General features: G+C 42.8%; 1 protein-coding gene across 1 annotated transcript in view; it reads left to right on the top strand.

Annotated features, from left to right (window-relative positions):
- Positions 1–13,796: 13,796 nt before the first annotated feature.
- The window catches only part of brsk2a (BR serine/threonine kinase 2a), a 128,754-nt gene continuing 121,273 nt past the window's right edge, over positions 13,797–21,277 (top strand). Inside the window, exons 1-2 of the mRNA XM_085914251.1 lie at positions 13,797–13,916; positions 14,026–14,148. Coding sequence (XP_085770377.1) covers positions 14,055–14,148 — 94 coding nt within the window. The 5' untranslated portion in view covers positions 13,797–13,916; positions 14,026–14,054. The remainder of the gene's footprint in view (positions 13,917–14,025; positions 14,149–21,277) is intronic.

Here is a 21,277-nt window from a genome sequence, read left to right as displayed (position 1 = left end):
GAGTGATGCCAATGGAAACAAAGGACGGCATTATCAAACTTCTTATCAAAGATACATCATCAATGTTGCAAAATTCACAGTCAGTTGTACATCTTCAATGAATTTTGAGCACTTTTTCCATCAGGACATTTGGGGATCATTAAATAATGTACAAATTGATAATTCATCTAGCCATAAGGCAAAATCTTGAAAGAAAGAAAGAAAAAAGAAAGAAAGACATTATATACATAGATATTATGGCCTTCAAATATCCCGGATCTGAGTCCAATTGAACATCTTTGGTGGACGTTGAAGAAAATGGTCTATGACAAGGCTCCAACCTGCAAATCGGAGCTATTAAAAGCAATCCGAGTATATGGTACTGTTTTATCTCTCATTAAGCCTCTGAGACAGTGAGCTGTTAGAAAACAAGTCAGAGGTGGTGCAAAAAAGTACTCGTGGTGTGTTGAAGAGTTCTTTTATCCTTGTTGTAATCATTCCGTATTCCCACCCCCCCTCAGAAATTTATCTTTTTATTTATTTTTTTCTATCCGGAGGAACTCTCGAGATAAATACTGGAGCAAGATGTGAGTATATCAACCAGTGGTCCATTAAACGCAGTTCGCCAGCAGATGGTGCTATCATAAAGAGAATATGAATCTTCAAATGTACAGCACGATTAATTAACACGATGGCGTTTTAATTCATCCGAGGTAATGGAATTATAAACAGAAAAGAGAAGAATCTGTATAAAACTTTGTCAAAGTTCTGCTTATTCATTTATTTTCTAAGTTTGCTTCTCCTCCACTACAATATAATTAATATATAATTCAAAGCGAGCTGTGCCGCACTGGTTTGCATGCCCGCCTCACAGTTAGGAGGGTGCCTGTTCGATTCCACGACCAGACCTCCCTGTGTGGAGTTTGCATGTTCTCCCCGTGCCCGCGTGGGTTTTTCCCGGGCACTCCGGTTTCCTCCCACATCCCCAAAACATGCTTGGGAGGCTCCCGTGGGGACAGGCGGTATAGAAAATGGATGGATGGATGGATGGATGGATGGATGGATGGATGGAGAGATGGACGGTCCAGGGTGACTCCTGCCTACTGCCCAATGACTGCTGGGATAGGCTCCAGGACGCCCGTGACCCCCGTGGGGACAAGCGGTATAGAAAATGAATAGATGGATGGATCCAGGGTGCCTGTCACGGAAGTCTTTGGGCGGAAGGCATGGTTAACTCTGCCTGAACTAATCGCAAGCCAAACCACACCTACGGATAATTTGCAGCACACAGGAAGGTCAGAGCCGGAATTGACCCCTGCACCTCTGAACTGCGAGGCAAAAGTGCTGACCAGTGCGTCACCGTGCCGCCCCCTAGATTGCTCAGTAACATATATGTTTTAAAAAATTAGTCACACGTGTGCACTGACCAATAGAACAGATTAATAAAAAAATACTATAGTAAGTGATATGGAAAAACAACCATTCACACTTCTGTGGACACGTACAGAAAATACAGAACAGGGGTCGCTAACATGGTGACCTCTACGGACCATATGAGTAGCGCTCAAGCCTTTTGTAGCAATATCTCACCAGTGATGGGAAATTAAAATTTTCCAAGGCCAGTTAGAAATCCGATCTGGGTTGCATTTCCTTACCTGCAGTGTGTGTGAACTTTCCCCTTGCTACATGTTCTAATTTGCATCCGCCTCCATTTGGAATGTGATCAGTTAGTTGTATTCCTATCAGCCTTGCGGAGAAACTAGTTTGTCACATTAGCGCCTCCGTTTGCTCCACAGGGTCAACAGTTTGCTATTGCACAGAGCATTGGGAACACAATGTGTCTGCTTGAAGGTGATAGCATACACCCCTCGCAGGTTGTTGTATGCTGCAGAGCTATCTAATCGCCTCCGCACACCTTCCTCCTCTGTTTAGAAATGGGGCCAATGAACACAGAGCCATCAATCATATGACGCTCAACTCACGATGCATACTGTTTGCAGTTTCTTGATGAATTTGTCTCACTCCTCTTGCACATCTCCTTATCTCACCTTCCTTCCCATCTCCTCCACTTTCCTCACTCCCTCTGACTTCTTTTCTGGGTCCTAACACTCTGCTTGCCATTGATAACATCCCAGCTGGAGCTTCTTTTATTAGCCACCCACAGCCAGATTAAGCGGGGTAATAATATAGCAATCAACAGCAATTACACACCGTTAAGCCCAGGGAGAACTCTGCTGTGTACAGCAACAAAAGTGACACTTTTACACAAATTGGATGTGTTTTAATGCAGGATGAAAGAGTGTGTGCCTGTACATATATTTGCATGTGTTAGGCAAGTAGGGCAAATTCATTGTACCTTGTTTTGCCTGCAGTGCCAATTCCTTCCTTATTATCACTACTTAGATAAAACCCAGACTCCCTGCAGGTCATAATCAAGTGCTAATTAAAGCCCCGATTGGACAGATTGTATGCACATCTGTGAAATTATTATTGAAAAATATGAGCAGCAATGAAGTACATCAGAGCAGCTGAATGATGAAACATATCCAGTCCTGTGATCTTTATTGTCACTGGTGGAGTTACATGTGTAATGTATAATAATCACCTAGGAGAATACCTAGGAGTGCCTCAATCTCTACTGGCCAGACGCCACTGGTGGAAGACGTCAAAGTCGATAGACAACGAAAATGTGCTCACTATTTTGTTTTGAACTCTACATTTTCACAAACATGTGAGTGTTTAACAAACATATACACTACAATACAATTTTGTTGTAGGTCCTGATCACGGATACAGAAAAATTCTACCACCACTATTTTGTTCTGTGCAGTAACTTCTTTTAAATCTCAACCACTGGTGGAGCTAGAAGGGACCCTGCAGGGGCACTGAACCCCCCCCCCCCCGAATTATGATTGCCCCCCCACACACATACATAGGTTCAGCACCAAATAATTGACTTTTGGGTATTTTCCATTTATTTCAACATTTCTAGCTAATAAATAATCTTTAACAGCTTTTACTCAAGAATTCTTGGGGTGGTTTGTTAATTTGTCCACCAAAGGAAAAATAGCAGAGCTTTGCCAGTGCTTTTAATAGTGTTAACAAGTTGATTAAGAACCCACTTTAACTACCTTTACTGTGATAAATAATTGATCGTCTTATAACACGTCTGAGTCACAGTTCTGAGGTTGAGTATTTAAAACTGGGCTCCGGCTTAACTTTGTGGTGTTTGCATGATACCTATATGGTTGAGTGTTTTTTTTTTTTTTTTTCAGATACTCAAGCTTCCTCTCACCTTCCAAACACATGCATGTTAGGCTAATCAATGGTTATTTGTCTCTACAATGTGCCCTAACAAGCAGTGCACAGTGTAGTCCAACGCTTGCCCCAAGTCGGGTGAGCTGTCAGCGGTCAGCGTATAGAAAACTAATGTATAACAACAAATAAAACATAAATTTTCATTTTAGTGTCTCACCTTGCCGCTAAATCCTCCTCAATTCTTGTAACAAAAAGGCTGCCTTTCTCTCATGGGTCTATGTTGCTAATACACGTTGGTGACCACGTTGACAGTTGTTAGTGTCAGATTGAACAGCTGGCTGGCATTGTTTCAGAGTACATGATGGTGAAAACGGGTGGACGCATTGATAGGAGCTTCCAGCCTGCAGGCATTCACGCTCAACAGCCATTTTGGGTTTCAGGAACATCTGTGTGGTTTTGTTGTGCAACAAGCCCTACAGCCAACCCCCACGCAGCCTCCATCCCATCTTGTTTTTAGCCACACATATGAACACTAATTGAAAATACCTGTATTAGCTTACACAAGCAGAAAACACGCAATAGGATCAGAGAGTTCAATATAATCTCATTGGGCCACCAAGATATCGGGTTTAGAACACAATTATCTAAATCAGTCTTTGTGTTGGGGCAGTTTCCATTGAGTTGCTTTTTATCAGAGGAAATAATCATAGATTTCTGCAATTTAGTTGATGTTCCAGCATGCACACTTTTCTTCACAATAGGGATTTTTGAATTCTTCTTTGTTACGATATATTAACTCTTGTCCTTTATCTCGGATACAAATAATGTAGACAGTATAGTATTTTTATGTGACGACAATACGTAACAGACGGTGACAGGATGAACGTCTTTGCGACTTTTTGTAACCTTGAACGAACCCTGACAAAAAATCAACAGAACGCTCCGGGAGATACAGGCCTAATACGTACGATACAACGAAGTCATAAATAGTTGGAGGTCATAATGTTTACAACACGGTCATCTATCGTAGTTTTGTTTATTATTGCAAAAAAACTTTTGGGTTTCCAGTGCATAAAAAGTAGTGGGTGGCCTTACATACCTTTACATAATGCAGCAGAAACTGTGTGTCCGGAGAGCTTAACACCTGTGATTGATATAAAGGCGAGTGGGATATCCATGTGTGTGTGTGTGTGTGTGTGTGTGTGTGTGTGTGTGTGCGCGCATGAAGGGGTAAGGTTAATTGAAGTTGTTAGAGTGAAAATGATTCCCTCTGGGAGGATAGAAGGTGGAGGCGGTGGGTGGGTTCAGCAGTGGGTGACCAGAGGAGAGGGATGAGGTAGTGCGGAAAACCGAAAGAGGAGGAGGAGGAGGAGGTAAGAGAACTGCCCCTTTCCCCCTTTTGCTGGGAGGCAGTGACACATGAGGATGGCGAGGAGAATGATTCATCTAAAGGTCAGGTGTGTCCATCCCTTCATCCATCAGCACTGTTTTGTATGTTACTTTACATGTTTTTCTTCTTTGGAATTTGATTGATTTCTGATTCCTCATCCTCCTCACACTATGTCTGTCCAGCTCTTGGCTGTTTGTCTCCCCCCATGCGACCTTTCCCCTCTTTTCCCATTCTCGCTTTCAGATGACAGGTTGGCTCACTGTTTAGTCCAACAGATGCCAGGGCGGGCAGGCCTGACCAACTGTTTTAACTCCAATCAACTTTTATTGCTCTCCTGAGGAACTCCTACAGCGCTTTGCCAGCCTGACATTTTCAGAGTGGGAGAGACAAAATGAAAGGAAAGGAGATACAAACATTTGCCTTATACAGAGTTGATATTCCAAATCGTGGTACGGTGCACATTTTTCAAGAAGTACAGTTGATAGCGTTGACTTGAGTATTCTGTGACAAAAATAGACTAAATGCAGAATCAGCTAATAATAGCCACAGGAAAACACAACACTTGCGTGTGAGTTTTCAGATTTGACAGAATTTTTAACACCAGAAGTCGATGGTTTTTAAGCTGACGCAGGCCTCAAAGCATTTACCATAAATCCTTTTTGAATCCAGCACCACATCAAAAAAATTCTCCTAAATAAGACCATGGATGGGGATTATCTTGCTACTCTGAATTTTTTTTGCGCCGTGTTCATTAATGCTCCCTGGTTCATGTTCTTCTGTATTGCTGCTATTGCTATTCTTTTTCCAATTAATCAAGATCTCAACCACGACTTCGCCTCTCTCTATCTGATGTTTTACTTTGGTTTGGCATCCAAGAAGGTTGAAAAAAAGCAATGATCTTTTGTCAAATCAATATACATAATGAAGTACTGAGTATGTAACATACAGATACCTGAAAAAGTACCGTGATGAAGTATTTGAACTTCGCTACTTCCCACCACCATTTATGTGCATCAGTGTGTATCCATAAGTGTGCATTGATTAAGGCATGGGATCTGATTGCGAGTTATTATGGGCTGTGACAACTGCTGGCTTCAATCAACTGAGATTGAGTAAAAGTATGAATGTGCATGCGACAGCAAGTAAGAGAGAGAGAGAGAGAGAGAGAGAGAGAGAGAGAGAGCGAGAGAGAGAGAGAGAGAGAGAGAGAGAGAGAGGGGGGGGGTCTCAGCGGGGATGGAGACGTAATGTTAAGGCCGGCAGGTAATGCATCTGCCGCTGTCATTTGCTCCCCGACAGCTTGAGCCGCCCCTGCTTGGCCCACGTCTCTCGCCTTTTTTCTATTCTCCATCCATCTCGGCTGTGGCATCTCACCCTTCAGGTTCCTCCTCCACCTCCATCCATCCATCCATCCATCCATCCATCCATCCATCCATCCATCCATCCATCCATCCATCCATCCATCCATCCATCCATCCATCCATCCATCCATCCATCCATCCATCCATCCAACGAAATCTATTGGTCATATGATAAAAAGGGACCTGTGCTTACCTGATGAATAATTGGGTTTTATAGTCGTTGCGGGCCCACTTGAACTCGAACCAAACCTGCTGGGTATTAAAGCCACCAACAACCAATGGGGATCATCAGATTGTTTTTACTTCTCACATGTCGGGCTCAGTCAGCTCTGTGAGACCAATAAGACCATGACAAGGCAATCATGGGATATTGATCACATAACCTTTCCACAGTGTATAGCATGCCTCTTCTAATGGATTTGTTCTTATCCAAGCCTGCTATTCAAAATGAGAGTACACACTTCACGATTTTCTCCAACTATTCGGTGTAAGATATTCCACAACAGCAAAACAATCTCTATTTATGGTGAAACACAAACATACAGTACCAGTTTAAAGGTCATATAGGACAGCACAATTCATCACATTTCTGACAGAGTGTGTAATTTATGAGATATGAAGGTTTTATGGACTACAACATGGCCTACATGATATACAGTCACCAGACACAAATCTAATGAGATCCAACAGTGTATCCGAAAGTCTCCCTTTAATAAGATTCTAATGCCCTGTTTATTTTGGTGGCTGTATTGACCTTTTCATCGAGCTCAGTATGTAGCAGTGTATGTTGACTACAATAAGCTAATCATGTACTATCATTTTTTACTAAATTGCAGATCTTGGTCAAGGAGATGATTCTTCCGGACTTCAGTTGACTTTTTCTTGGATGGTCAACTTAAGTGAACCACTACAACCACTTGGACAACCACTAGGGGCCTTCAAGATCAATTATCATAAGAGTTTTCAAATCCTGTCACGCGTCCCTTTTTTTAGGTCTATGTTTCTCATTAAGTTGCTGTGTCCATCTGTGCTTGTCAATTTTTATTACAGTTTATTTGTATTTCGTCATCATTCATTCATTCATTTATTCATTTTTAACGTGAGACCAGCTCACACAACTGGGCCCCAAAGAATCCATCCAGGTTCCCGACAGCATTTGTATTTCTAACTGCATGGAGAGGAAAGCGTGCATTCGAATTTGTCTGAGTCATTTTCAAAGGTAGCCAGCCGGCGTGTGACTGAGTATGAGTTAAAGGTCATCCCTCTTACCAGTGTCACTTGCGCACAAACTGTTAAGATAAAACAGGACTGTACATATTTCTCCAGATTTATATTTATGGTAGTGCCCAGATGTTAACACAACATTAAAAAATCCACTTTACCCGAAAGTCAAAGTCAGCTAGGAAAGAACCCCCACACCAAATGTTAGAAAAAGAATGAATGGATGTTTTTCTTCACAACAGGCCAACCCATAATAGCGCCAGAGAGAAAGCAGGGGTTGTGCATGCATAATTAGTGACCGACGACATTAATTACAGCTACAGTAAATGTAGTTGTTTTAATCCAATGTACCACAAGTGTTTTATCAGTGATTAGTGAAGCAAGCAATTAGCCTTGCCATCTTAATTGCCCAATGATATCATTAGTTCATCCCCAATAATAACCAACTCTGCATTGTTTAACATTACATCTATGTAAAGTATTATGCATGTAATCATTTACATCCAGCAGAATCAAAAGTGGTTTGTATCAGCATTATGCATGTATTTAAATTAAAAACGGATATTTTACGGAGGTTGTTGAAGTTTTGCTTTGCGGCGAATGGATCCAATTTTCCGTCTTATGACTCACGAGAGGATAGAGATGTCTATTTTACATATTTGGCTGTGAAGCGACAGGATGTGCACAACTTGAGGGCTGTGTAAAACAGATGCAAAGTGGGTCAGATAAGCGCACGGAGAGATTTCATCATGCCAGTGGTGCTGCAAGAACCCGCGTTAGTCGACAGAATGCTTGCTTTGCAACAATTGGGTAAAATCACGCAATGACCATGTCTCCAGATTTTATTCTATAAAAAAATGATGGTGTCGTGAGTGTATGTTGAGTAATGATGCGGACCAGCAGGCGGCAATGTTGTGCTAAAGTGTCTTATGATTTGTGTGCTTTGCAGTACAGTGCATTTCCATATTGCATTTCAAACTCATTTGCATGCAGATGCCGCCGGATCAATTGTACGGTCGGCTACTATGCTCCAAAGGCTTCTTCATTCTCAGACAAGCGTCCTCAGGTGCAGAGATAATATGAAGCTTCATGCATGTGTGCGACAACATCTTTTGCGTACGTTTCAGTTCCACAATAGTTTCGGAAGAATTTAACCAATCAATATCTATCATGTTTTATTTGGACATGTGCACAATTCTGTATGTAAAAATATACCCATGAGATCCACTGCAGACCAGTTCGACTTACTATCTGATGAACGTGATGGTGAGAGCATCATGCCATGTTCTGTTTGTTGCCTAGAGTGTGCCCCTCTTTTAGTCCTTGCAAACACACACAACCCTTTTGTGTCTGCTGTAAGCGACAATAGATGTCTTGAGAAACAGTGTCACCTGAAATTCTATCAAAGAAGGATACTTCCCCTCATCAATTTTTCACTACCCTTTTGCTTTCTTCTGTGAAGTACTCTATGGAGGTCACATTTTACTGGCAGAGGTCAAACTGCAGCTTCATTCATTTTTCAGTCACCCCTCTCCCCTCCAGTTTTGTAAATGTTTTCAGGTGAACACTGATAGCCTCCACTGGATGTGGATGACAGAAATTAATCAAGCCCACCATGCTGGCCAAACCACTAACTGCCGACAGCATGCAGCTTTTTGCTAGCTGGTCCATTTTGTACAACCCTGAAGGGTTGAGAGTTCCAGCGCATCTGTTCTTCCTGGATAGACTTACACAATATTCTAATACAAGACGTTTAAGTTTGTGAGTGTGTGTGTGTGTGGGGGGGGGGGGGGGGTCCTATTGTGGGGGTGTTTTGTGTAAATGGGTACATACATAAATTTACGTGGTCAGATTATCCATCATCCATCTATTCCACATATGATCATACAAGGCACAGTGTGATGAGACCTTTCATTCTCTGAAATAATGATGATATGAAATAATAATTAGAATGAATTTATATATTTTCAAAATACATATTACTACAATTGTCAATCATTAATTTTTCGACACCAATGAAAAACTCAAACTATAACTGTGTGTTAATTTCCACTGCACTTGGAGATGAGATTTTTCTGCTTCCAATTAATTCCATGACAGGCTTTGTAACTGGGTCACATGGGAGACAAAAAGCCTCAACAAAGTAGAGTGAATTGAAACTAAATCAGCACGCTCAGTGTAATTTGTCCGTGCGGCGTTGCTTGGTTTCTTTCAGTATGTGTCCATTTGGTATTGTTGATGGTGTCGTCTTCCCCAATCAGGTCATATTTTGTTTCATCTTGTGGCGAGCCACCTCTATGTGCAGGCCAGAGTCTGACACCACTGTTTAAAGCTTTATGAGAGGGGGGGGGGCTTTGATAATTTAGCATTTTGATTCTTACCAGTGCATTTGTTGCGTATTTGTTTTAAAAATGAATTATTTTTAAGTGATACAATTGCTCCACTACATTTGAGCCCTTTACCTTTTGCCACAACACCGCACAAACTTGTCACATTAAATAGAATAATGCTATTGTGGGGGTTTCAAAATCTCAACTCTATCTCATCTTTCATTTTGCTGGAGCGCTACAGATTAAAGAATAAACTGCAAAATCATAGGTAATGTAAGAACAATGCATTATGGAAGGGCTTGTTATCGCACTGTTTGGTTATTAAGAAAAATACGATCAGCAATACTGCCTAACATGCAATCATGGAGAATTATTGTTAGACTGTTGGTAGATGAATAAATGGATAAAATAAATGTATTCTCTGAAACATCCAGAAGGAGTAATAAATTGTTGTGTTCATTGAATCAGCTTGAAAACGTAACGCATCTTCATTGAACTCCATACACATCCAAGCAGCACTTTTCATTGATTTCTTGCAAAAGGGTGGGGTAGAGGGGCGTCGGTAGGGAAGCGGGGTGGTACAGACGAGGTGATTAAAAACTCAGGCTACAGATGTTCTTAGAGCACTTCAAAGTGGCACTCCTGCCAGCACCATTGCCAGGCGTGATGCATTATTGAGAAGGTGCCCACCTGCCTGCACCTGGCACTGGATTCACATGCCTGGTCCACCTGATATCAAGCAGTCACCTGTATGGCACTTTGGGTCGCCCCTCCCCAAACAGACTGGCTCACGGTGGGATGAAGGGCAGCAGAGGAAATGACACACACTTGCATCAAGGACCTCAAAGGCACTCAACTAGGGCATATGCTTATGAACTCCATTAATGAAAGGCTACAAACAAGGAAGTGTTCTTGTCAAGTATTGCAATTACATTTCCTCACTTCCTCTGAAGGAGACATACAACTATTTTCCTGCAGAATTTGAAACAGATAATCTATGTCTTATTAATGATTTCTGACATTCAAAATACACAGTGGATTGCCATCCACCATTTAAAAGTGATTAATTCAAAATTATGCGATCATAGTAGGCCCCTCCTTGAGCTGTCACCTTATTGTGTACTGATGTCACTCGTGGCAAAAAAGGGTCCAAGGAACCAAAATCACTAGCTCACGTTTTCCCTTGCCCGGATGTAGGTCACGTATGATGTGAGGTGCCAAGCTTATACGTTCTTGTTGACCTTTGCTCGTCCCCTGCACATTGGGGTTCACCCCAGTGGGCAAGAGGAGGTCCTCTCCCCGATGTCCATGCGATGTTCGAGAGGTGTGTCAACTAGTGTCAGTACCAAATTCGCCCACCAAATGACAAATAGGTTATAATAAAATCTCCTCAAATAGGATTGGAACTTCCACTATCAGAAACATTTTGTGAATTGCAACGAATTCATATTTCTGGAACAATGAAAGCTGTTTATACTTCTTGGAACGTCCTTAGTCTTGAGGGACACGACTTTGTGTTAATCATCCAGTATTTGCTACTTGCTATTTCAGACACCCCTTTAACTTTGTCCTCTGTTTAAGAAGATTTGGAGGTCAAATTGCACATTAGTTTATGAAAGCGCCAGCTTGTATGTGTGTCCCTTGCATGCGTCCCTTGACATCTGTGCTCTCTCAGGGTGCGAGGAATAGACAGAGGCCAGAGCCACAGTCACAGGTCTCAGACCAGTGGGGTGTGAAATGAATTGGAAATCCAACACACACTCCAACCCCCCGCCCCATCCTGCACTCACACAATCACTTGAAAGTTTGTGTTGAGTGAGCGTCTGTGTGTGTGTGTTTAAAGAGCTGATCTAAAAAACAGAGCACAAGGAGTGGACAATGACAGAGACAAGAAACTCTTTGCAGACAGTATAAATATTTATGAACACATTTGGCACTTACAACATGTGCATTTTACAGAGAAACACATCTGCATTTTCTGGATTTTGTCCATTACAATACTGTCTCTTATTAGAAACAAAGCAAAGACTACATGTTGATACTTTAACCAATATATTGGCTAAGGTTTATATAGACAGTGGAGCCTCGGTTTTCGAACACAATCCGTTCCAGAAGGCTGATCGAGAATCGTTTGAATTCTGAATCATATTTTCCAATTACAAATAATGGGAAAAAAATTGAATCCGTTCCAAGACAAAAAACGCATTTTTTAAGCATTTTTTCATTTGCGCATTTTTGTCCGATCGGGCAACTGCAGCGCACTGCCGAACGCGCAACCATAGCGCGTCGCCGATCACGCAACTGCACCGCGCTGGTCACATTATTGTGACAGAGCCGTTGCTGAAATTTAGAAAATATTTCGAAAGTCCTAATGGACTTTCCAAAATTTAAGTGGACCTCAGTGCGCAGGGAGCTTAATTTGGTCCGATCGCGCAACTGCAGCGCATCGCCGAACGCGCAACCTGTAGCGCGCCGACGACCGCCGAATTGCACTGCGCTGGACGCATTATTGTTACAGAGCGGTCGCTGAAATATAGAAAATATTTCTAACGTCCTAATGGACTTACCAAAATTTAAGTGGACCTCAGTGTGCAGGGAGCTTAATTTTGTCCGATTGCGCAACTGCAGCGCACCGCCGAACGCGCAACCATAGCGCGCCGCTGACCGCGGAACTGCACCGCGATGGTCGCGTTATTGTGACAGAACGGTCGCTAAAATTTATAAAATATTTAAAAACCCCTAATGTACTTTCCAAAATTTAAGTGGACCTCAGTGCGCAGGGAGCTTAATTTAGTCCGATCGCGCAACTGCAGCGCGTCGGCCGGGCGCTCACTGTCGCATTGCTTTAGGAGCGTCTTTGTGTTTTAGGATGGCTTTACTACTCCCACTTGCTTCCTTTGGAGGCATAATTGTTGATGCAATCCTCAGAGTAAAGAGAACATAATAACGAACGGAGTCAGTTGGCATGCAGGTCCTCTCGGCTCATCTCGCGAGGTTCGACAACCGAATTTTGTCCGACATCCGAAGCAAAACAATCTCGATTGTTTTGTTCGAATACCGATTTGTTTGAGAACCGGGACGTTCGAAAACCGAGGCTCCACTGTATATTGATTGGGTATAAATGATAGGCATAATTTAACCAATATATTGCTTAAGGTTTATATGTATTCACTGTAATTGTGGTCATTTTATAACTTCTTTTCGTCCAATGAATGTATCGGGCATTAAGTTCAAAATATAATAATCAGGGCTGCTGGGAGGTCAAGGGTCTTCAGTCTAGACAGTTGCTGGAGACAGAGATTTCTAACGAATGAAATGTGGCACAATGATTTATTTCAACAACATCCACTTCAAGAGAAAGCTTTCTATTGTTGTGCCTCCACCTCCATATTTCCGTTTTGAAATAACACAAACCATTTTCATTTTCTGTAGAATTTATAACATTGTCACTGGTAGAGAAATTGCATTAGGATACAAGCGGTCAGTTTACCACTTGGTTTTAAAGATTACTGCTGTTTTTCCTGTGCCATGTATTCTCAGGTTCTAGCCCCTCCATTTTTCTCCATGAAGAAACTGTCATGTAAAACAAGGGAAAATCAATAGAAACGGAATTGGATTACTATTTGGTTAAAATATTAATGAAATAGTTTATTTGAAGTGGATGTTCCGCCATAGTTTCAGCAAAGCTCCTAAAGTCCAAGGTAATTAGATCAGCAGGAAGATGCTGGGGTGTGTCTGCTTCTAGTGTGCACCAATTTGCAGCAAATTATTGACACTTTTTTGGTTTTACCTTCGAGCTCTGTTTAGTTGTTTTTTCCTCGTTTTGCTGTTGTTGTTGAGGTTCTTGTGTTTATGTTTTTGGGGGATGGGGCGGGTTAGGGGATACAAACTTAACAAATTAACTGACAACTCTAAATTGTCTTAGGTGTGAATCAATGTGTGCAACCTCCTCCTGCCAAAAGCCTGCTGGGATTGAGTTCGGGTCACCTGCGACCCTACTGTAAAAAGGATGGATGCATGAATGAAAAATTAGTAAATTTCACCTTCGTATTTCAGATTTGTGAAACTTGTTTTCATAGTACATGTCAACACCCCCGCGTGCACCCAAAATGTTTGCAAACAGGTTAAGAGATGCTGGTCCAGCGACACAGGATTCCTCTGTGATTGGCTAAGAGCACCGCCAATCATCTCATACGCCTCCGCAGCACCTCCCACAGTCGCGCTGAGGCAGCGCAGCTCGTTCCTACAATGCTTTGAAGGCACTTGGCTGCACGTCTTCGGTGATTGGAGAGCTGTGCAGAAAGAAAAGGAACAACCTCGCCTCCTCAAACACCGAGCGAGGTTGTGGGCTGCGGAGACCGAGGGCATCAGAAGCAGGTGAGCCACAAGAAGAGGAGGTGACGTTGGTGGAGTTTTAAAAGCAAGACCTCAAAGCGGCTCGGACCTCCGAGGAGGAGTGCTTTTCATCGCCTGCTCTTCGTTTTAGAAAGTAACTGATCTCCAGCTGCATTCGTCATGTCATCGTCCGGTAAAGACAACAGCGGAGCCCTGCATGCCAATTACGTGGGACCGTACCGATTGGAGAAGACGTTGGGCAAAGGACAGACAGGTTAGTAGGCAAGCTTTGCGACTTGCTCCGTGCATCCTTTTTGCAAGTGCTTCATTCATTTGATGAAATCTTGCGCAGAGCGTGTGCATGTCATTTAAGCGTTTAGTTCGAACCCCCTCTCCGCGGCTCCTTGTGCTCTGCTGTTTCCCACTGATCCGCTGACATAATCATTGTTCGCGCAGTGTGGGACATGGGAGTCGGGAGGGGTTGATGTGGATTTAGGCGATGCTGGTTTACATTAGTTTGGACTGGCACTTTGTGCACGCGTGTGCATCCCGGGCCGACTGTTAGAATAAAGTTTTGGGGGCGTTATTCCCGCGCGTGTGCGTGCGTCCGTGCGTGCGTGTGTTTGTGCGTGCTCAGGTTGCAACCCTGTTAATCCCCATTTGCCCGATGCAACGATCTATTCTTAGTCCCATGGCAGGCAAGGCAAGGGAAGCAATCAGTCAGGCGGTTCTCCTCTAGGCCGTGGTTGCATGACGTGGGTTTCCTCCAACATGGTGCCGTGGGTACCACCCTGACAGGTGCTGGGAAATAAGAGCAACATGAATCTGTCTTCATATCGCCTCGGGCATATTAGTGGTTTCCCTGAAAAAAACGGCACATAGCTCACTATTGACTCCAATGACACTGCAGTTTGTTGTTTGTTCCTTGAGGTAATTCATAATGGAAACAGGACTTCACACCATCAAATTTGATTTGAGGGGATGTTTGGTTGAGTGTGGATTCTGTAAAGTGAGGTATGTGTTGCCCGTGGAGCCATGCATGCAAAAGAAAGCTCAAATGCAGAACTTGTAAGCCGCTAAAAAGAGAGAATTTTCTCCCATCTGTTGTTTAAAACGCAGCAAATAGGCGTTACTTGTGTTACCTGGCCCAGCTGGTCATGCTGCGCAGCCGTGTATGCGTGTAAATTGCATTTTCTTGGCCAGCGTTTTCTTCTTTCTGTCCATTTCCCGATTATTTTATGGGGATTTCCTCCCAGTTCAGGTATGTTCCATATTTCACCTTTCCCCCGCACTTTGTTATTGCTTTTTGCACTTCTGGTTGGATGTCAAAGTTCTTTTCGCTGTACTGTACTTGTGCTGTACATTGACAATACATTTGAATCTAATCTAATTTGGAATATCTTGTCAAGTTTTAATGGCAAGCTTCTACAGAAACCTATGCACAAGCAGCAACAGCATCAGGTGCACATGCAAAATCAAGCTGAATCAAGAAGTCCACGAGCCGCCAGTAATGTTTTCTTTTGCAAAATATTATACTTCTCAAGATGCTGATTGCTGTGGATTTTCTTTCCAGTACTGTAGAACTGCATCATCAAGCAAGCTAGCCAGTGTTACACCACTAAACAGCAAACATATTGTTAATTTAATACTCCTGACTCAAAACTTGAGAAATGTAATCCTATTAAAGATGGAATGTTTGGCAGTTTTGTTCAGTTAGCCACAATAATGTTCCATTCAAGTAAATCCTGATCAGGCTTGCGAAAATGGATTTGAAGGCAGAATGGCCAGACAGTCGTAATATAATTTGCTGACACAGAACAACATGGAGTTAGCCCAGTAATTAAACAGAAACTGAATAAGATGCAATGTTGTGGTTTGCCGATGGTACACCTGAACAAATAAACTCGTTTAAATCATCACTCTGTCATAATCTAGATTCATTTTTTCCATCCATCCATCCATCCATCCATCCATCCATCCATCCATCCATCCATCCATCCATCCATCCATCCATCCATCCATCCATCCATCCATCCATCCATCCATCCATCCATCCATCATTTTCTATTCTGCTTGTCCCCATTTCGGGCCATAGGTGAGCTGGAGTCTATCCCTGTGAACCGAGGCAGGGTAAACACTGGACTGGTTGCTTGCACATACAGCCAAACCAGAGCCATTTACACCTGTGGGTAAATTACAATCTTCAAATGACCAATCTATATTTCTGCAGTGTAGGAGGAAGCCGGAGAACCCCGGGAAAGACCCACGCAAGCACGAAAAGATCATGCAAAGTCCACAAAGGATGTCGAGATGCGAAGCACAAGACTGTGAAGTCGAGCTGTTCAGGTCGGCTTCGCAAAGGATTGAAACGGCGTATGAAGGGAACTGAACCGCACTAAAGCTCAAGTGTTGCACAAGTGTAGTTTCTGTTGTTGTTGGCTTGTGGTTAATAAACTCACTATATGATATCTGCCACATCTGCACAATCCTATAATGGAAATAAATGTTGCATGGTGTTTTCCACAAAAGATTAATTATGAATATATCGCCACAAGTGCCTGTGCGCTGCTTCCTCTCCGCTGCTCCTCCTGTACAATCGTCACTTGCAGAAAGACCCAGTTCAGTTTGCTCTCAGGAGAGGCTTTTGCTGGTGGTATGCTGCTGGCGCAATGGTCTACCGGGTATAGACTGCAAATGATATGGTGTCACCCGCATCATCCATGCCTCATGATGCATTTATGAGCTGCTTTTGTCCCAATTTCTGGCAAGGCTCGTTTGTCAGACCCATGTAAGCATAGATAAGCTCAAGTGTCAGAATTGCATCCTTAGCTGTCCTGTGTTGACATTTCATTTGTGAAATTCAGTGCCATTGAGACAATTATTAGATCAATCATTTTAATGTGACATTTACCTGCACTGAAGTAAAAGGCTTGTGTGTTCTGTTTGAAAAACAATTACATATCCATCCATATCCAGACTCCGTGCGGCTAATCCACGCTAGACCTATTTAGATTGATGACATGCATGCATAATATCCTGTTTGACCGTTGATGAAATATGTTAGCGCTCTCAGCCAGGTCTTTCAGAAAGGGCCGGCCTGAAACTGTGCATGCCTCACCCAGTCAGGAGTGACAGCAGGCACCATCCAGTGGGCTAAAGCTGTGGTGCTTGGGTGGTATTATTAGAGGAGAGGAGTATGTCCTCTGCTTTAGCTGAGCAGTGGTGCTCTTCCCCGTTCATTAAGTGATTAGTCCTGACACAAACGCACACGCACAGACACACACAGCCACCAAAGTGGTTCTGGTTTGGCTTCCTGATTTAATCCCCTACGCAGCCAAAGTCTCCAGTCGCTCACACAATCACGTGGCCCATTGGGCAGGCCCGCTCTAAGCTTAGCGACGTAGCCCTCGCGTGTTGCCAAATGCAGACTCATTGCGCAGACTTCTGTTCTGTAAAGTGATACATAATCATGTTTTTATGGTCTAGTGACGACAGATGGAGATGACATTTGCTTGCTCTACGCAAGCAGTTTCTGTCTGTCTTTACTGCTGTTTTTTTCTGTATTTCCTTGGGTTAGCTGGCTTTTTGTCCAGTATGTGTACCCGCACGGGCCAGAACAGCGTCCTTTAATAGGTTGTGTCTGCATGAGCGACTGCTCATTAGGGTTGGAGCCACAGAGCCAGTCTTAAACAGTTATTGTGCTCAAGGGTTGGGACTTAGTCAGACCTGTGTATCCGCTAGGTGAGCATTGCAGTCCTGCTTCTGTCCGGATGCTCGTTCTACTCTGGCTTTTCCCATTCAAGAACAAAGTGAACTGTTTCTGCTCTTGGTGCTTAAGATGTCAATAGTCACATAGGTAAAAACATTTGTACACTTGCAGAAAATACACTGTGTGTGTGTGTGTGTGTGAACTAACTTATTTCTTGCAATTTATGAAACCTTGCTATAGAAGGTTCACAATTCTGGATTTGTATTGTCCTCAGAATACCAGGAGCTGAATCATTGTTTTGTTTGTTTATACTTCAGAAACCGAAACCCAAATGTTTTGTTGTTGGTTGGTTTGTTTGTTTTTCCGTTGATTCGTGAGTTCGTTCTTTCCCTCTTTCTCTCTTTCTCTTGTAAGTATTTGACTAATGGAATAAATGCAGGCCATTGTTTGGCTAAAAAGGCCTCTTAATCTGGTGTAAATCCTTGTTCTTGCAAGATTTAGCTATTGACAAGCTGTGAGCTCAGGGTTGTGTAGTCTCCTTGATTCTACGCTGGACATTTAGCAAACCATGAGCTAGGCCTTCATTTTGACATATGCACCCAACAAAATGCATCCTGCAATGTTGTGTTGGTCTGTATCTCAGTTTGTATATGTGCTAAGGTGTTCTCTTTATGTGTTTGCTGCATTTATTCTGGAATCTAGCAGTTTCATTTGTCTTTGTGTCAGCACTGGTCCTGTTGTAGTTTATATAAGGACTTCACAGTGCATGACGACGCAAGAACAAACAAAATGATTTCTCTCTCCTCGTGCACACAGACAGATGATGGCTTGGACATTCCATGATAATGAAAAAACGTTAATTTGGTTTTGATTAATTGCTGGTGAGTTGGAGTGGTTCATTGAGATCAATTTCAAAGATTTCCTGTCTGGTGGAAGCAATCCATGGGTGTTTCACACTACATGATATTCCTCCCTGATTATGACAAGTGAGGAGAGAATGTTCACTCGATGGTGTCAATAAAAAAATAAACCCCTTGGCCAAAGCATGAAAAAACACCCCCGTCGCCTGTTGCTGATGCCGTTAAAAGCCATGCTGGGCGCTAACACAAGTGGTGACCCCCACCCAGGGTGTTTGCTGAATGACTCAGAATTTTTCGTGAGACTCTTTGTTAGTCCGGCAAATGAGGGAAATAAATTTCAATTAGTGTTTGGTGGATTTGTTTTAAAGGCTTGACCCAGTGGCTACTTTGTGTTACTCCTAGCTGAAAACCAGCCAGCCATACAGTATGTTAGCGCTGTGGAACTGAGCAGGGTCACATGAAGCCAAAACTATCTGGGCCCAGCTGTTTGATTCTCAAGCCAAAACCATGCTATCCCTGACTTGAAATGTAAACTAATTGGTGGGATGCGACTACACGTGTACTTCATCTGAGCCATATGTTCTGTCTTTGACGAGAATTACTTTATGATGACAACTTCCATCATAGGGCTGCGCTCCTGTCTCCGTTGGCTTCCCTCGGCGAGTCAACATTCATACAGGGATTCAACCATTCGGTAAATAAAACAAGACCTTGGTAGAATTGCATCGATTGGGAAGAATGTATGCAGCCGACGATTTTCAGAGATTAATGATGAGGAAAGAGGTGGAGAAGCAGTGGGGAGTAGAGTGAAAGATAAAGGTGAAAAGTAGTAATAGTAGTAAAAGAAAACAGGGGACCATGAACAGAAACACATGAAGAGGTCTTGATGTTTGTGAGTGCATAGAAAATTATTGAGTCAAGCAAAGTATTGATCATTTTATTCATTATGCTCCATTCTCATTCTTCTATTCCTGACCTCAAGAAGGGGAAGGGGTCGATCTTTAGATGGGAGGTCAGTGGATTAGTTAAGCATTCCCGAAAGTGATTTCTTTTTTAAAATTTGCCTCTCTCTTGCGTTACAACACTCCCATAATGTAAACGTAATGTATTAACATGAAATTCCTATCCCTTTGTCATACCAGGGGCTACAATGTAAAGCTTACTCGTCCATAGTGACTTAAAAATAAATGCAATCACCTGACACAATGACTATATTGTCTCATTCCAACTCAAACGCAGGCAGCCGCACTGTCACTGACCATCCAAAACATTTCCCCTCTCGAAAAAACATCAGCTAACTCCTACCTAACAACATAAAATGCAGCAAAAATGAAGACTGTTAATGAAATTAGCGTGTTGGTATTCACTGGCAGAACCAAGCAAGGTACTTACACGACTGTATATCACTGAAAAGCAAGCAGCGTATTGCTCTGTGTCGGAGAGAGGTGGGAGGGAGGAACTGGGCGGTACAAATCAATTTTGAGGCAAGGCGGGTGCTGTAATTTAGTGGTTGGAATATTACATTTCAGTTAAGTATTCTATGATAATACACATTTCTATTTAGTTTCAAAAGAGCACAGTAAAAAAATAATCGAAATTTTAGGGGTGGTAGAATGCAATACAAAGGTGATTGAGCACCTATAAAATGAGCTAGAAATGTCTGTCTTCTATCACAAGTTCCCCAATGAAAGGGATGGAGATATATTGGGAATCTTTAACAATGGGAACGACACAGGACATTACAAGAGCCATCACAGCAAGACACTTTTTTTCTCCCTAGATTAGTGTAGTTCTTTGCTTGCCATAGGTTTGTTTTATGTTCTCATGCCATTTAGGATTTCACGGTGATTGTGCTCCAGTGCAGTGGAGAGTGTGTACACCACTTCTTCCCCCCCTGCTGCTCCAAATTGTGATGATAAAATGTCTATTTTTATGTCCTACTGATCCTTGTCATTGCTACTCACTGTGTTTTGTCTTGTTTGGACAGTCATTACAAGTCAGCTACCACCAGGTCTTTTGTGTCAGTTCAATTTTAACCCTTGCTTAGCTGCCTGCCTAGCTAAAAGTGTGTGAACGCTGGGTCGGCTGCCAAGGTTGGTTGTCTGGTTGTCATGGTTTCTCCGCTTCTTGCTGGTTCCCAATCTGCCTTCATGAAAAACGGAAGGGATCGCTCTCTCTCTTCTTCCACCTACTCACTCTTCTGTTTTCTCTCGCTCTCAACCTCTGCAAGCGGCTGCAATCAGAAATCAGCATCATGTCTACATTTGAATAGTGCCAGTAAAATATGCAGCACGTTAGTTTAACTCATTCATACTGAGTGCCCCCCCATTTGTTCTGCTTCGTTGCTGGAGCATGTGCGTTGCATGGTTCACACATGCTTGTGCAGGCTGCATGGTTTTGCGTGTCGTCAGACATACGGCCATGGATCAGACAGGCTTGTCCTGCTCTTTGCTCTGCGCTGCGTTCTGTGTTCCCATTTTAAATCTGCGAGATTAGCACATGTGGGGAGCCTCGGCTTTAGTGACTGTCGGCTCAGCGTGCCTTGGCAGGATGTCCTGTGATTGGGGGGAGCTCCGTCCTCATCCCCCTCAGTGCTGGCTGTCCTGCTCTACTTCATCCATTAACAAATAGATAGGTAGGCCATTGACCTTGACTTTGGTACAGTTTTCCTCATTGCACCACCCTTGCACCTCATACTAGTGCTCCAGAATCCACCATAGGCCCTCTCTATAGACCATTAATCAAAGCAATATGGTAATTGGAAGATTATTCTTATTTTGATCGATACTTATCGCATTACTATTTTGCGTAACTCAGAAAGATCAGCATAAAAC

This window comes from Syngnathus leptorhynchus, chromosome 6, assembly GCF_054491065.1.
Source record: "Syngnathus leptorhynchus isolate UIUO chromosome 6, UIUO_Slep, whole genome shotgun sequence".
NCBI lineage: Eukaryota > Metazoa > Chordata > Actinopteri > Syngnathiformes > Syngnathidae > Syngnathus > Syngnathus leptorhynchus.
Note: the sequence above shows the minus strand (reverse complement) of the source record. Positions and strands in the feature narration are given on the sequence as shown.